We start from the raw sequence: 15,643 nt of genomic DNA, 5'->3' as shown, positions 1-15,643 counted from the left end.
TGCTAGGGAAGCTGCCAGAAAAGACAGACAAAACATCTTTGACAAAATTAAAAAGCATCCTTTATTCAAGTCCAAACCATTTAGTAGGAATGCATCAATTTAAATGAAGTTCAGACAGCGACAGAGTACGATGGCTTTGGGGGAAGGAGAGGCACCGGCATCAAGCTGCAAACCTGACACTCTCAAGGCCAAGTTGAATGTTTCAAAACAGTTTTATTTTATGTAGCTGTTCATACAATTTCATTTTCACTTTGATCCCCTGTACATGTATATAAATACACCCTAATTCTTAACCTGCAGGTCGTTATGACATCTAAAATTAGAGAAGTAAAGCAGACTAACACTTCCACCAGAACATTTACAGATAACAGTGTTGGTGTGAGTTGTGGGTTTTATTGGTATTGAACAGATAGGGGGCACGCACTTACAAATTAGTAACTAACCTGTTATACATTAGTTTTATTGCTTAATGCACATTAAGAATGCTGGGGTTTTTTGAGGGCTATCACCCGTTGGTCAATTTGGAAGGATTTAGCTTCAAGAATGGATAAAAGCAGCAGCGCCCAGTGCTGCCAGCAACAATTCTCAGCAGCCACTGTCAGCCTCCCCTTACTTCTCACATTTGTGCTGCCTGTGCTGAGAACGAGAAGAAGCATTATAGCGCATCCTCTCCCTACCCCTCTCTCCTTTGTGCTTATTATATTCTTCCAGATAAATATTTAATTGGATTCAGACCTTTTTTCTTTTCCTTTTTGCTACTGGCACTGTAAACCATCTATCATATACCTGAGCACTGGAGATTAATAGCCAGGAGTCACCTTGCTGCAGGCCATCCAACACAGAGCAGCAGGAGAGGTTTTGATCCTATTACAGTTTTGCTGCCATAGGGGGGAAAAAAAAGCACTTCATGAAAAAACTTCAAAGCAACTCAAGCAGTCAGCTCTCCCCTGACACCCTCTCCAAGCCCGGTTTTATTATGATGCTAATAATGTACCCTGTCCTCACGACAGATTTCACTGAATCTCATCCTGAATATAGATTAAAAGCTACTTTTTTTTTTCTTAAATGTGCTGATATCCATGCTCAACGATTTAATTTCATTATAACTTTCGTGGGTTTTTTCTGCAATTCTGAGATGAAGAGAAATAATCTCTTACCACATTTTAAAATCTGGATTCCTGCCAGTTTCCTTAAAACAGCTACAATTACTGCCAATTCAGTGATTTTTAATTACAAATTATTTTTCTGCTTATACTACTTGTTAAAACACAGTTCAAACAGATACAATTACAAATTCTTCTTTTTCTAGCCCAAGATCCATTCTTATTAAGAACCTAGTATTTACACAGAGACATTTGCATTTCTTCCTGGTGTTCCAAAGTGCCTTACATAAAACTTGCAATTAAATTTAATCATTAAACAAGGCATTACATTGGGTCACACATTTAGGTAATGACAGTCTACTTTCCCCAAAATTAAAAAATAACAAGCAAAATAAGTAAAGCATGAGAAAGCAAACGTAATACCAAATTAAGTACACAGACAATTATTCAATAACAATGAAGGACAGAGCGCACATATTTCAGTGTGCTTGTTTGTGCTGGGTACGTTGTTTGAGCAATTCAGCCACACCATAATCTGGCCGGTAATGCCTTTACCTCGCTCTGCATCCTCGGAGGTTCTCACGCCTGCATTTGCTATAAACTGCTACTGGCGTCTAATGCCATCTTGCATTAGGTTATCTTGCAGCTACGTAGCACCAGCCTTGCTGGAGGCAGGGTGAACTTCAATGTAATAGAAACCCTGAAAATTACTTCCCCATATTATGATCTGATTTATGAAGGAAGTAGAGCCCAAACAAAATAAACACACCTTAATGAAAATGTAATCATGACAAATGGTAATGACAAAGGTGCTCTAGGAGGGAAGATTAATATGCAGCTGCTGCATTTGGTAGCAATAATGTTCCTAGACACAAATGGGCTCAGCCAGCACAGGCTTTCATTCTGTGCCCGAAGTGGCAGTCACCCTGTGTTTTTGCAGAAGATGAGAACTTTAAGATCAGTGTCACTGGGCAACTGGAACAGCTGTGGCGATGCTTCTGAGGAAGCCTTTGTTATTTCTTATGAAGGACAGAGGGAAAAACTGTGATCTCCACACAGGTTTCAGCCCCACCCCACAAGATTTTTTTCTGAGTGAACTCCACTGATGCATGGTACAAAAAGGGTGCTCTGACAGAGCTGCCATCAGAGGACAGCGGCAATGTTTTTGATCCTGCTGAACACTGCAGAATACTGAGCTTCAGAGAAGGGAATCAGCAGTGAAAAAATGGGCCGGCCTCCGAATACCTGGATTGGTAACCCAGTCTCTTAGCTCAAGGCTGCTTTCCCTCAAAGCCATCCAGTCATCTCTCAGGTCCAGGGGTTATTAATATTCAGAATACATCTGATGACCCAGCTGAGGCAGATCATATGAAGGCAGACGGAAAAGAATTTTTGCACTGATTTAGTAATTTTAGAAATGAAATTCTGACGTTACTCAATTCTTGATTCTGCATTTTGCCAGCAAAATTCTCCTGAGGCTGTTCAGCACACATGTTGCCGTTCTTTTTATGATAAGACAGTCTCTCTCTTAAGAAGCTGAGAACATTTTCTGATGAAGTGACTACTATGAACTCTAAGGGTGGGTATTTTAAAACACAAGAATGTATTAAAATTTGCAACTGAAAAAGTATTTTCTCCTTTAAGTCTCAGGCAAGATTAAAGGAAGAACTCTTCTCTCCAGCTGAGAAGTAATTTTCCGGGTGAAGTCAGAGGCTGTTGTTATTTGTAAGTGACAAAGGGACAAAAATTTGATGCCAGGTGTCAGAACAAGAAGGTGCTTCCAAGAAGGGGACTGCAAATTAGGGAATGGAAGGTGGGACCTTGCACTGTTAATTGGCAGCAGTTCAGCTGCAGGCTACTAAGTCTTGAATGCTTAAAAACTTCTTCATTTGCAGTCTCGATTCTTGTCCTAGCGAGTAGGTGGCCACATCTCAATCCAACTAGTATTTACATTACAATGTTCCAGGAAACCTGTAACAAGGCTGACCATAGACAGCTGATAGAACAAAAACATTTTAAAAAAAGCAACTACGTGCTTTAGAGAACAGAGATGACAATACACAATTTCCTAAACCTACTGAGTTGTGTTACAACTTCATGTTCAGTAAAATACATCGGAATTGCATAAAGCAAGATTGTTTTAGTGTGCACTTTACTGAATTAATTTAAGAAAATGTTAGGAATTCCTTATGCTATTTTTAACAACTCTCTAACAAGCAAAATTCAAAGTACATGAAGGGGAAGCATACATACCCACACTACGGAAGAGAGCAGTCCCTAGCACAAGAACATCCCACAGTACAACTACACCTACTGGCCCTTGGCATAAGTGGTTCAGTCTATTTCCAGATCACTGTCCTCACTGTAACATGCAGATGGATTATGTATGGAAGTCAGGAGCACTAGGTCTTTTTCTGGGAGCAAACCACATTCCTGCAGAAAAGCCTCCAGGTCTACAGCAAAAAAATCTTCTCCAAGCTGGTCAGTGATTCGCACAAAATTGCCAATGAGCTCGCCTGCCTTATAGATCAGCAAAGCTGGCAGCGCATTATTAGTAAAGCGAGTGCTAGCACCAATGAGCGAACTCTTCACTCTGCAAAATTTAACTGTTGGATACTCAGCAGCCAGACAGATCATACACCCGTTCAGGGATTCGGTGCCTGGGATATCATCTTCATAAATATGGATCACGATCAGTGTGCTCTTATGCTCTTTATCAACTGTGTCCAAAAATGCTTCTCCACTGGTAATCTCAAAAACCTGTTTAAACTGTTGCCCACTGTACAACTGCTGCCTCATCTCCTCCATTCGCTGCTTCCTGTATCGCTGTAGAAATTCCTCATCGTCTTCATCATTGTGAATCATGTTATATTCTTGTAACGTCATCTAAAAAACACATACAAAGATACATGAAAAAAGGATCTGCATCACTATATGGGTCACTCATATAATGAGAATTTAAATTAAGAGGATTAATGTGGGTTGCTCATCTTTAATAACAGCAAAGTGCAACCAATGCAGGCTCAAGCACCCTCTGTATTACACTCCATTTTGATCTAATTAGAAACCATGTCCAGTGGGAACAGCATTTCAGCCCTGGGTATTCTAGTTTCCACGAGCTGCACTAATAACACAAGTGGATGCTCCATGCTCCCACTTTAATTCAGGTTAATGGTGGCTATGCGCTTTCACTAAGCTATGAGCACTGATTTGGATAACGTGCTTGTCCTAAGTCTAGCTTCTTTTTCATTGGCTTTTTCATTTAGTTTTTCAGTTAAACAAATGCGCTATCTTGTCTGTACAATTAAAATTAACAAATTTTATATATCCTGCTACTTGTTCACTTGCTTTATTAAACGTATTTGCCATACTCGAGGTATAGGACAGTGTGGCCAACTTTCATCATCTGAATGCAAGAAAGCCTGTCTGCTAGTTAGCAACTTCTCTGACTATAACTGTAAGAGCCAGTTATACAGCCCAGTTGATTAAAACCATTCATCACATCCAACGCCTTCTGTCTCTGGAACTCAAAGTCAAAGCTAAATTCTCAACATCCACTTACTAATACAAAATCAGTAAGGACTCCCTCCCAAACTCATGTTTTAGGCTTGAGACTCAGTATTCACAGGTTTGCTGTACAACTCTTCGTACTAATCCCCTGAAGCTGACTTATTTAATAAACAGATAAGGGAAGTCTGGGAAAAGGATTTGGACTTCTTCAGTACAGCAGCTAAACTGCTTATCTCTTAACACAGGCAAACACAATGCTTCTGGAATACCACTAAAATGCACGATAATCAAACTTGACAACACCTGGCAAATACAGTTATAACACACCTCTTATAATGCTGATGTGTTCCTGTTTACTAGGGAGAAACGATACCTATCTACTGACAGAACAAGGATTCCTATCTGCTTCGCATACACAAATAGTGAAACTGAAAATGTTAAACATTTAAATTCCTTTGTGCCATGCTACCTTTCCATTGATCTTTTCCTGAAGCTCTTTCTGCTTCTGCTTGTCAGTCTCTTCATCTAAGTGAGATCTACATGTCATAGATAACTTTTTAATGAGTCGTTCCATTTCTCTGCGCTGCTCCTGTCGCTGTTCAGTTTCCAGTTGTTTAAATCTTCGCCAGTCATTAATAACTCCTTTGGGACCTAGAAATTAAATACATAGGCATTTCCTATAAAAGGGTAATAAAATTACACCTATCATTTAAAATTCAAGTAATAATTTATAAGTCAGCAGTAAAATAGTGGCCCTGTCATAAACTTTTTGTTTACTGTGCAAAATGTTGAAATGAAACAAAAGAATTTAGCTTTCAAGGACATGGGAATTTTCCATTTACATGTCCTTGAGCTTCTTTTTTTTTTTTCTAAGATGACTAAAGGTTATCTAACTAGGCTACTCTCATAATGGTCCCAAAGTTTATTCCAAAGATTAATATCTGTGCGCTTGAAATAGAACCACCAGCCCTCAAGAATTCCCCTACTGTTAGCACAGCTTTTCATAAGAACAAAAATAATGATGGGAAGGTATAACTAAGTTTGCCAGTGCTCTTGTACAGAAGTAAATTCTGTGATGTATAATAATGTTAATTCTTACAGACTTCACCTTGCTTCACCTGGCTGCTGGGGCCCAGAGGAGTTACTTTTTCAGGTCCTCTCTAAGTATGCCAGTTTAGTACTAGAATTCTTCCATTCTTGCTACAGATGAAAGATGTGAACACACAGAGGAAGATTTTTCATCATTCTTAAAGAGAAACTGTAAAATGCAGACAACTAGTCTTTCATAAGAAATACTCTCTGGATCACACCAATGATCCATGCAGAGTCATACTGTATCTCTGACAGTGGCAGTAGAGAACCGTATTTTCAGAAAGCCTGGCCACATTCTGTCTATTCCTCATGTACTTGCTCAGCACCTACCTATTAGTGGTTAACAACAGGGCAGCTTACAGGCAAGAAACGTATGCATTATTAAGCAATTGTACAAATCAGCTTTGCATGCAAAGCCTAACTGCTTTACATATAATGCTGAAGTGTCTCAGAGAAGTCAAACATTAATATAAAGAACCAGGTATTAAAAATAAGGTTAGACTATAGCCAGGAAATGATCAATCTCTGACCCAAGTATGCACAGAAACAGGACTTCTATTTTGAAAAATTCATTTTAGAAAAACCACATGAATCTTCCAATAAACAAAGTATTTACAAAACAATTAGTTTGGTAAGAGAATACCTGTGTTGACTGCACTGCTGTCGCTGGTAAGCTCTACCTCCCCAACGCTCTCAGGAATGGTGCTCTCCCCTTCTTTATCTTCTTTATCACTGTCTTCATCCTCACCCTCACTACTGCTGTAATAATACTGGAGTTTCTCACCAAGCAGTTTATCATCCAAAGTAGTCATTATGTTCTAAAGAATAAATTCAGAAAACAGAGAATGTATCTCTTATTCAAATATGCAGTGTAGGAAACAATTTTAAATGCATGATAGTCCTTTAGCTGCTCAGAGCAGTTTTTTAGCCACGTAAGAACCGTTTACAGCCCACTACCAAACAGACCACAGAGCAGTCAGTCATGTGAATTAATTCTTACTCACAATTTCAAACTCACTTCAGTTAAAAACCTAAACCTTTACAAACAGAACTGCTTTGAGGGTCACTAGTGCAGAAACTTTATGTGTTCTCATTCATGGAGACAGAATTTGCTAACCATGACCTGGGACTCCAACCAGCCTCATTCAGACAGCTCCATGAGACTGATTCCCCAGTTACTGAAATTTAAATTATTTTAAGAATGATTTATTTGAGCTGAAAAATGATCAATGTAAATAATCAAATTAAAATGTTCTGACCTTTATTCCTTTCCAGTCTTTCAAAGACAAGCTTCTATCAAAACCTGGAAGAAGAAATTTCAGATTATATTAATTCAAATTGCCAATGAAAGACAATCTCAAAAAAACTTTTGCAGAAATCTGGCACATTTAAATAATGTCACACATGCAAGGAAAAAGTTTAAAGCAAATGTGACCATGTTTGCTGTTTAATAAGAAAGGTCACTCTCAAGCACAGAAAACATACTTTCTAAGCACTGAGAACATACAAGTCCATAATGCAGTTAGTGCTACAATTTCATGAACATCACCTCCAGGCTAAGAAATAATACACTGAAAGACAGACCTTCACGTCTGTCATCTTTTCACCTGCCCACTGACTACATCGGCCATCACAGAAGTCAATAGCATCTTGTTTGTACAGACAACATTGAAAGTTAGATGCTGACATACCGATAAAGTGATTGCAGCTATGCTCAAAATTCTTACTTCTATTGAATTAAACATTTTATTTATCCAAAACATCTTTTACTAAATGGAACAGCAGCAGAATCGACCTGCTAAAGCTACTGACAGCATCAGCATTTAGAGACTTGGTAAGCCTCTTGCATCAGAACAGAAAGATCAAATGCTTCTAAGCGATGGAAAGCTGAAGAGCCACGGAGCAGCTCAAGAGTCTGTGGCTCTCTTGCCACTGACTCCTTCCACCACCATCTTCTAAAAGAGCTGCTGACTGGATCTCAGCCGGAGAGAGGTGTAAAATGCCTGAGAATATTCTTCTCTTAGGTGAGGGGCAAAGGGCGTAGAAAAGAGCACCACTACGGTCAGATATGTGCCTGTGGATGCACGAACTACGTTTAAACGTCCACAGAATCTCATTTAAAAAAACCGCACAATTCTAATCAGATCAGTCAACACTATTAATGCCTATTTGACAGAGCCACCCCGAGCAATGCACTAGGGGACAGAGCAGGGCTTTCAGCGTTTCTGCCAACCGCGAGCAGGTTCTGCAGAGTCAAGGCCGGATTAAGCACATGTCCGAGGCGCGGGCAGAGGGCCCAGGATTAAAGGTGCCTCCCCGGAGCCCCGCGGGGCAGAGGGCCACCGGCACCGCCGCAGCCGCGCCGGGCCGCCGCACGGGCCTCCACAGCGCCAGCGCGGGCAGCAGGTAAAAGCGGCCGAGTTTCAGCAGAACAGCACCAACTTCCCCGCAGGTCCGTTCCCAGCCCGCCACCTCGGCCGAGCACCCCCCGGGACCGCCCGCCCCACCCCCTCAAGGCGCTGCCCCCTCCCCGTGGGCGCGCTGCCAGGCCCGGGGCCGCCGCCTCAGGCCGCGCCCGCCACCCTTCGGGCCCACCCAGGGCACGACGCGCTCGGCCCCGGGACGAGACCGGGGGCAGCCGGCCCGAGCGGAGCCCCGGTGGAGCCCCGAGCGCGGGCCCCGGCGGCCCCCGCCCCGCCGCCGCAGCCTCCTCACTCACCGCTCCCTCTCCCCGCCGCCTCAGCCGCCACCTGCGGGGCGCGGCCGCGCGGAGCATGCCGGGAAGGAGGCGGGCCCCGCCCCGGGAGGAGCCGGCCGCCTGCCCACCCCCCCCACCCCCCTTTTAAAGGCAGAGAGGCGCTTTAAGGTGGACAAATAATTTTTATTCGTGCATGCAAATACATGTCAATACTGCAAACTTCTTCCATCAAGTCTCTCAAACACTGAAAAACCAGGATGCTCTACTCCGTGACCAGCCAAAGCTACAACCTCTTCACTTCAGTGCTACAGCAAACACAGCAGCGCCCCGCCGCCGGGGCCCCCCTACCTCTAACACCAAGGGACGTTACCATGGGAACTCAAAACCGAAATAAACGGAATAGAATTTACTCCCCCATATATCCCCATTTCATTTTACAGATTATTTTTTTTAAATTATAGTTTTAAATAGAAGCTGAGAATGCGCCATAAAAATGAGCATTAAATCCATCGTAGCGATGGTGCCTGCTTTATACATGATGGGTGTACACCATCTTTTATTTCATTTACATTTCAATCGAACAATAGATTTGCAAAGAAAATGTCTAATACAGACGTAAAAATATTCACACTAGAGCTTCACAATCGGTTGTACAATTGACAAACAGGCCTCTTTTCCCAAACTTTCCAGCTAAGCAAATTTATAAAATGTAATCAATGCAACAAGAAAAAAAATTTTCTTTAAAACTTCCAGGGAAAAGAATACGCAGTAAACAGTATAAATGCGGACAGCAGATGCTGCAAGCTAACCACAATACTTCTGAGTGGCTGTACAGTGGGTATGTGCAGTACAAATAAAAGCCACATGTGTTGTATCACAACTACTGTATAATGTACTTGTTTGCCCAGCTAAGAAAATGCATGCATTTCCATGCCTTGGATTAACTGAGATCTACTCTGGATAAATTGATGGGCTATGTGCAAATGACCTTGGCTTTTGGCAGTAATAAATGCAGCCAGGCTCTGTTTTATTTTCGCTTTTACAGCAAAAACTTGAGTGATTAAAAGCTTCCACAAGCATCCTTCTTAAATAACGGGGTGTAGTATTATGTTCACCTATTGGTCATTTTGATTATTCAGATTTGTTTCATCTCATCACTGACAGTTTGGGGTTTGGGTTTTTTTTTTTTTTTTCTTTCCTTGTTGTGCTCCCTTGCCAGCAAAGAGATGCATGGTGATGACTACTGCCAGTCAGCTGTTCATTTATACTGGAAAATTGGGTCATTTAAAAAAAGCACATTTATTGTGTTCTGCTTGCAGAAGAGGTCCCTCAATGAGAGGGAATTTCCTAACAAAGGGATTAAACTACAACATAAAGAATGGACTTTTACATACTATAGATAATCCGATCATTTCTCATTTTGTTACACTCTCAAATGCCACATCTTCCTTTAATAACAGTCTAATAATAATGAAAAGTCTGTTCACAAATATGATCAAGGAGCTGCTGGCATACAGTGTTTATGTACAGCAACAGGTACAACTTGACAACTTGTGCTTTAAAAAAGCAAAACAAAAACAATGTTTGGAACTATTCTGAGTTTAGATCAAGTAATTTTAAATATTCTTTCCTCAGCTGTTTCTGACCACTGTGCATTATTTTGTACCTCATCCAGCCTAGTACACTATTATACACGAACAGCATTCAGCTCTTGAGTACAGGATAAATTAAAATTTCAATTGTGTTATCAAAGCACTAAAACCTTCCAAATTAGGCTTCCACAAAGAGCAATTAAGAGCTTATTTAACATAATTAGCTGCATACAGCTTTTTTTTTTTTTCTTCTTTCCTAAATCAAATGCCAAACTTTAGTGTCCCTGTACTAGACTACCAAGAACCAATGCCAGTTTGCTTTGCAAAGAGTCTAACCTTTCCTTTGAAGGGTCTAGTATACATTCTACAATGCAAAATCTGCATAAACACTAAGAATCATTTCTTGTCACCTGTTTACAGGAACAAAATATCAGTAGCAGGGCAATCACTCTGCTCTAAGTATACGTTAAGAATGTACAGATAATTACTTTCTCACACAAGCATTCTCCCAGCACAAGCATTAGTCTCTATTAAGACCTATGTGGGAAATGAGGCAAACCAAGGAATGAATCCAGGTAGTGAGGCAACACAATTAACTTAGATACTAATAATTCCTGTATCTCTTGCATGTGAAATCCCTGCTGTACCCCTAGTGGGGGAAAAAATTTCAACAAAATAACCCAACAAAAACCCCCACAAAACAAAAAAACAAACCAAAACAACCCAAAATGCTTGTCCAAGCAAAGCAAAAGAGCCAATCTCTTTCCCCAATCTGCTATGGGCCTTTTTTTCTGACAGCACAGGTAAGTTAGGCCAAAACCTACATGGGAATCACTGCTATTAACACACAAAGATGTCACTGTATCTCAGTGCCAGAAAATAAGCCCTTCCCTAGCCCAAAGGCACCTGATTTGCAACTAGACAAATTTACACATCCTTGTTTGTGTAGGGTCAAGGGCTGAAACTTCAAAGCCAGCCAGCACTAGGCTCCCACCCATAGCTTCTCCTCGTCTGGGCACTGGAGGGCCTAGTTTCATGGCAAAAACCACACAGTATTAAAACTGTAAGACAAAGCTGGCATGCTGTTAAAACCCCCAAATAATTCTTTTTCCTGTCATTCTATATATAAAAAAAATTCAACTAAAAAATCCTAGCCTCAGTTAAGAACCAACTTTCCATATGAAGTGTATGGTCATACTAGAGAACTGCTATATCATGGGACCTCCTGCTGCAGACGAGTATATAGATACATCTCTTCTTAAATATGCCGAAATGGTTGGCAGGAATATGTTAGGCTTATGTAATTTCACTGGACAAACAGGCAAATGTGTGTAAGCAGCTTATCCCAATCCCCCTCCAGCAGAGCACAACCAAGTTTTTAAAATTGCAATTTTAAAATTAAAAAGTTAAGGTAAATACACAATCAATTTATGTAGTATATATTCACCCTCAGATCATGCTGAAGATGTTCTGTGGAGTTCTGGTGCACAGAGGGCTCTTTCCCTGAGGGCAAATAAGGACTTCTCAAACCTTTATATTTTCTCTATTTTTGTAACAAAATAGCAATTTAAAATTTAAAAATCTTTTAAAAAAATTACATCACCTTCAACATGGAAGATCTCACTGTTTAAATATCCATGAAAGAGACATACTTGTTTGCATATCTGTTTTCGAATTACATTGTACAGCAAATAATAGTATCTCAGAAGCATTTCAAAAGTAATATAAATTCATATTTACAGAATGGTCTTGGTATAAAATATACAACAATCATATTTATGTCTAACATTCTAAGTTAAAGTTAACATCAATAGGAAATAAGTTAAGGTGACAAAGGTGGTCTGGTTCTTGTATCCATTCACTTCAAGTTGCGAGTGAAACAAAGCATCAGTCTAACCCTAGCTATGAGGTGGCACTGGCTATAGGAAGGTACAGCAACAGCCAAAGGAAACTAAGAAAAGACTACTTGACTGTTTTTCTACATACATTCCTTTACATTTGAGTATTAAATAGATGTGTAAGATCTTCCATACTGACACCAGAATATCAAAACTAACCCTTGGATTTTCAGGTATATTTACAACATAATTATTTCATGGACAGGTTCATTAGGAGAGATATCAAACACCAATATTTACTTAGTCTAATCAGTAACCCTCAGGGAAATGCCAACCCCCACCCCCCAGAAGCGTGCACAAAACAATTATCAAAATCTTACCCGACCACATAGCTGTGATTTTGTAAAATAACAACTCAGACGACCAGTAACATGATCCTCTTTAAGCATTTTGCTAGCAGGAAAAGCCCTTACATGCAGTACACCTGGTGAAAGATCAGCTTGGCTTAAAATATTCCAGTACAATTTTCAGAGTAAACAACTTCACAGAAGTTAATAAAAACATAAAAAAAAAGTAAAACTTGTCACAAAAAAAAGTAACAGGACAAAGAAGATAGTAATCATCAGGAGAGAGAGTCCTGTTTTCTTTAAAAAAAAAAAAAAAAGTGGATTTTTCAGCTTCTCAAAAACATATGCCCAGGGCTCTAGTTTGTGTATAGTTACGAAAAACAATTTTCAGTTGACATGTCTAACATGGTTCTGTGTCACATCTTAACAGGGCATAAATTCATATATTTTTCAGTACTATGAAGGTCAGATAATGCTATATTATTGTATTTTCAAGGTCTTTGAAAATAAGTTGCCACTGAACAAGCAAAAATTAAACCTGAATATAAAATTATGATTAACAACATTTAACAAAGGTAATACAACCGCCTTAAATTCCCAATATTTAGTTTAAATAAAAAAAACAGTACAAAAAACAGCAACACCATCTTGTTAGTCAGTGCAAACACTACATACAGGGTTTTCAAAGGAAAGCCAAGAGCACCTGATACTTTTTGCCAAGTCATCTGGATTCTATAATCTCCAAGTTGAGAACTATTAATAAAAAAAAAAAAAAAGAAAACCCAAAATTGCTGTTACATTAGTGCATAACCTCTCAAAATGGTTGAAAATTGTTTCACGTATAACTTGGGGAAATCAATACCTAGTACATCAGCTGGAGGACTTAGGCACTTGGTTTACTTCTGATAACTTCACTTGGACAAGTAGCCTGTGTATGTGTATCTACAGTACTAAAGCAGAAATTGGGGGTGGGGTGGGAATGGAAACAAAAAGCTGCAGCAGAGCACTGCACCACAGACCTGCAAATAACGTAGCAGTGCAAAGCTAATGGTGTGTTAACCCTGTAAAAGTCTTAAGTCCAAATCTCCACCTCTCAGTCTTCAAACAGGAAACAATACTCCATGCAAAGTTCCACAACTAAAGAAAAAGCAGCTGCAACAAGACGCAAGTTCTTCTCTCATGAAACAAAATAGAGACAAATAAGTTAGTCTTCCTTTCACTAGATGTATCATCGTAGGATCCTGCTAGTTTAAATAACTGAGTTGTTAGTTTTCTACAGAAGCCATTTTAAACAAGAATGGCTCAGATACCGCACCGGATTGCTACAAACTCATAAAAAGCTGCTTTAAGCTTAAGTAAAACAATGTCCAAATTCCATTCATTTGTGGAAAGTGAACACCTTACCCTAGTAAAGTAAGTTTTTTTTTTCTTCAGAATGCTAATGCGAGAGGGGCTTGAAGTATCAAAGAGTCCACAGGAAATGCATGACCCCAATATTATTTTTTTTAAAAAAAATATACATTATATAATATATATTATATATATAAAAAGCTAGTGTAAATGCTTCCATGGTGTGGTCACAAGCTGGAAAGATGAATGCCTTTCAGCTGTTAACCATCCTGCCATTTGCAACAGGCTTTAAAAAGTCATTTTTATCCTCAGACATAATGTGAGCAGTTTTCAAAATGAGGCTGCCAACACTGACTGATGTGCTGATGGGCAGGCAGCTTGCATTGCTAACAGATGTTGTGATCGGCTGACTGAAGCAAGAAGTTACGGGCAGGATTGTTTTCTGCTCCTCCCTGAGGAGAAAAATAAGTTACACAAATATTAAACAAGGACATGCACAAGTATCCGCAACTGAATTGTGTGCATTAAATAAATAATGATATAAACTCATTTTTAGCAACAGGCTAAACATCTTACTATGGAACGGTACGCTCAAGATGTTAAATGTAGTCTGCCTCATTTTTAAAGGCTGCATTATACATTAAAGACTACAGAACGTATAAACCTAAAATAGTGTATTTTAAAAACTACCTCTCTATTGAGATTTGTGCAAACAGTATGACATTTAACCTTTTGAAGTTTTTCTTGATTTCTGTTAACTATAAAAATACTTTTGCATTTTTTGCTTACTGAATGTGAAAGGTATTTTTAACAGCTGTGACACGTTTCAGTATATATGATTACAACAGTGCATACGAACAACGGTACCATCCTGTGACTTTCATACTTGTCACCTAATTCTATTTCTTAACAGGTTCTTCTCACTTCACCATGTACACACAATGCAGATGTCTAATCCAAGTCTGAGTAGGTAGGCAGTTCATCCTTAAATAATCTTGCTTCAACTATTCTGTTGCTGCTGTTTGTCTAATACTGGCAGACACTGCTGTTTTGTCTAACACTCACAGAATCACAAGGTCTTCACCTAAACTTTGTCTCTTCTGTTCCATAGATTCTTTCTGGTGCTGCTTTAGCAGATGCCCATTCTCTACAGTTGTTCCATTGAGCAGCTGATCATCTTGAGAACTAATACCTAGCTGTATATCCAGAATCTCCTACAGAAGAAAAGGAGAAAAGTCCATCAATACTGTTGCTACCAACTTTAAATTTTCCACTACATAAAGCTGATGGAAATGGGAGTCTCATCAGAAAACTCATTTTTATTTCATGCTGTTGCAATGTCTACCACATTTTACTATAGGAAAAAGAAAAAAAAACATAATTCAGAGACAGCAGTGAATTACAACAGCAGCACAAATGTCAGTTGCTAAAAAATTATTTATCAGGTGAGATATGAAGGAGACAAAGACAGTGAGAGTTGTTTCAATAATTAGGGGTAGAGGAAAGACTAAAAATAAAGGTCCTTCCACCCATATAATGGCAATTCACAATTCATACTACAGTACTGCACCACATGCCACGGGCAGAGCAAACAAAAACTGTAGCCAGTACTGTAAGCCAGTATTGGACTGTATTATGGAATATGTTCCAGATAAGAAACTCCATTTTTCATAAGTGTATGATGCTTTACAAAGAGGACAATTGATCCTAATGCTTGGAATGAACACCAGAATATTTTATGACTGTACAGCAAAGGAGGAAATAACAGAATAAACTGGGGCAGATGCACAGAATTACAAAACAAACAATGAAGGAATAGGCAAAAGAAAAGAACAATCATTTAAATGACTTTACTATTAGAATCAGGTGAGCATAAAGTTTAAATTACATGATCACATTTAAATGTAAACTTCAGTGTAAAACGTTCTTAACTACAGTTTCGACACTGGAGAGGAAAGGGAAAGAACAGACTCCACATCATTACTTGCTATCGAAAGATGAAGAGCAAAAACCTCAAAGCTACGTCAAAGAACACAGTGAGCTGTTTTTAACTTTGGTAGTATTAACCTCCAGGTACCTGAATGAGAAGTATGAGACCCCTAGTGTTAAAATA

At 39.4% G+C, this 15,643-nt stretch overlaps 2 protein-coding genes across 11 annotated transcripts in view; both read right to left on the bottom strand.

Moving 5' to 3' along the window:
- Nucleotides 1-37: 37 nt before the first annotated feature.
- PDCL (phosducin like) overlaps nucleotides 38-15,643 on the bottom strand; it is a 52,919-nt gene continuing 37,313 nt past the window's right edge. The window contains exons 1-5 of one of the 3 annotated variants that reach the window (XM_055720325.1): nucleotides 8,425-8,516; nucleotides 6,965-7,008; nucleotides 6,349-6,523; nucleotides 5,083-5,264; nucleotides 38-3,989 (exon numbers count right to left, since the gene is read on the bottom strand). In XM_055720325.1, the coding sequence (XP_055576300.1) occupies nucleotides 3,438-3,989; nucleotides 5,083-5,264; nucleotides 6,349-6,517 (903 nt within the window). In that variant the 5' untranslated portion in view covers nucleotides 6,518-6,523; nucleotides 6,965-7,008; nucleotides 8,425-8,516 and the 3' untranslated portion in view covers nucleotides 38-3,437. Of the gene's footprint in view, nucleotides 3,990-5,082; nucleotides 5,265-6,348; nucleotides 6,524-6,964; nucleotides 7,010-8,300; nucleotides 8,321-8,424; nucleotides 8,517-15,643 lie in introns of those variants that run through there. The other 2 variants (XM_055720326.1, XM_055720327.1) reach the window with 2 other exon arrangements.
- RC3H2 (ring finger and CCCH-type domains 2) overlaps nucleotides 8,566-15,643 on the bottom strand; it is a 31,221-nt gene continuing 24,143 nt past the window's right edge. For 7 of the 8 annotated variants that reach the window (XM_055720284.1, XM_055720286.1, XM_055720287.1 and 4 more), the window contains 2 exons: nucleotides 14,596-14,744; nucleotides 8,566-13,982 (listed from right to left, as the gene is read on the bottom strand). In XM_055720284.1, the coding sequence (XP_055576259.1) occupies nucleotides 13,784-13,982; nucleotides 14,596-14,744 (348 nt within the window). In that variant the 3' untranslated portion in view covers nucleotides 8,566-13,783. The remainder of the gene's footprint in view (nucleotides 13,983-14,595; nucleotides 14,745-15,643) is intronic. The other variant, XM_055720289.1, reaches the window with a different exon arrangement.

The sequence above is a fragment of the Falco cherrug genome, chromosome 9, assembly GCF_023634085.1.
Source record: "Falco cherrug isolate bFalChe1 chromosome 9, bFalChe1.pri, whole genome shotgun sequence".
Classification (NCBI taxonomy): domain Eukaryota; kingdom Metazoa; phylum Chordata; class Aves; order Falconiformes; family Falconidae; genus Falco; species Falco cherrug.
The sequence above is the reverse complement of the archived record's forward strand: the minus strand, read 5'-3'. Positions and strand labels throughout refer to the sequence as shown.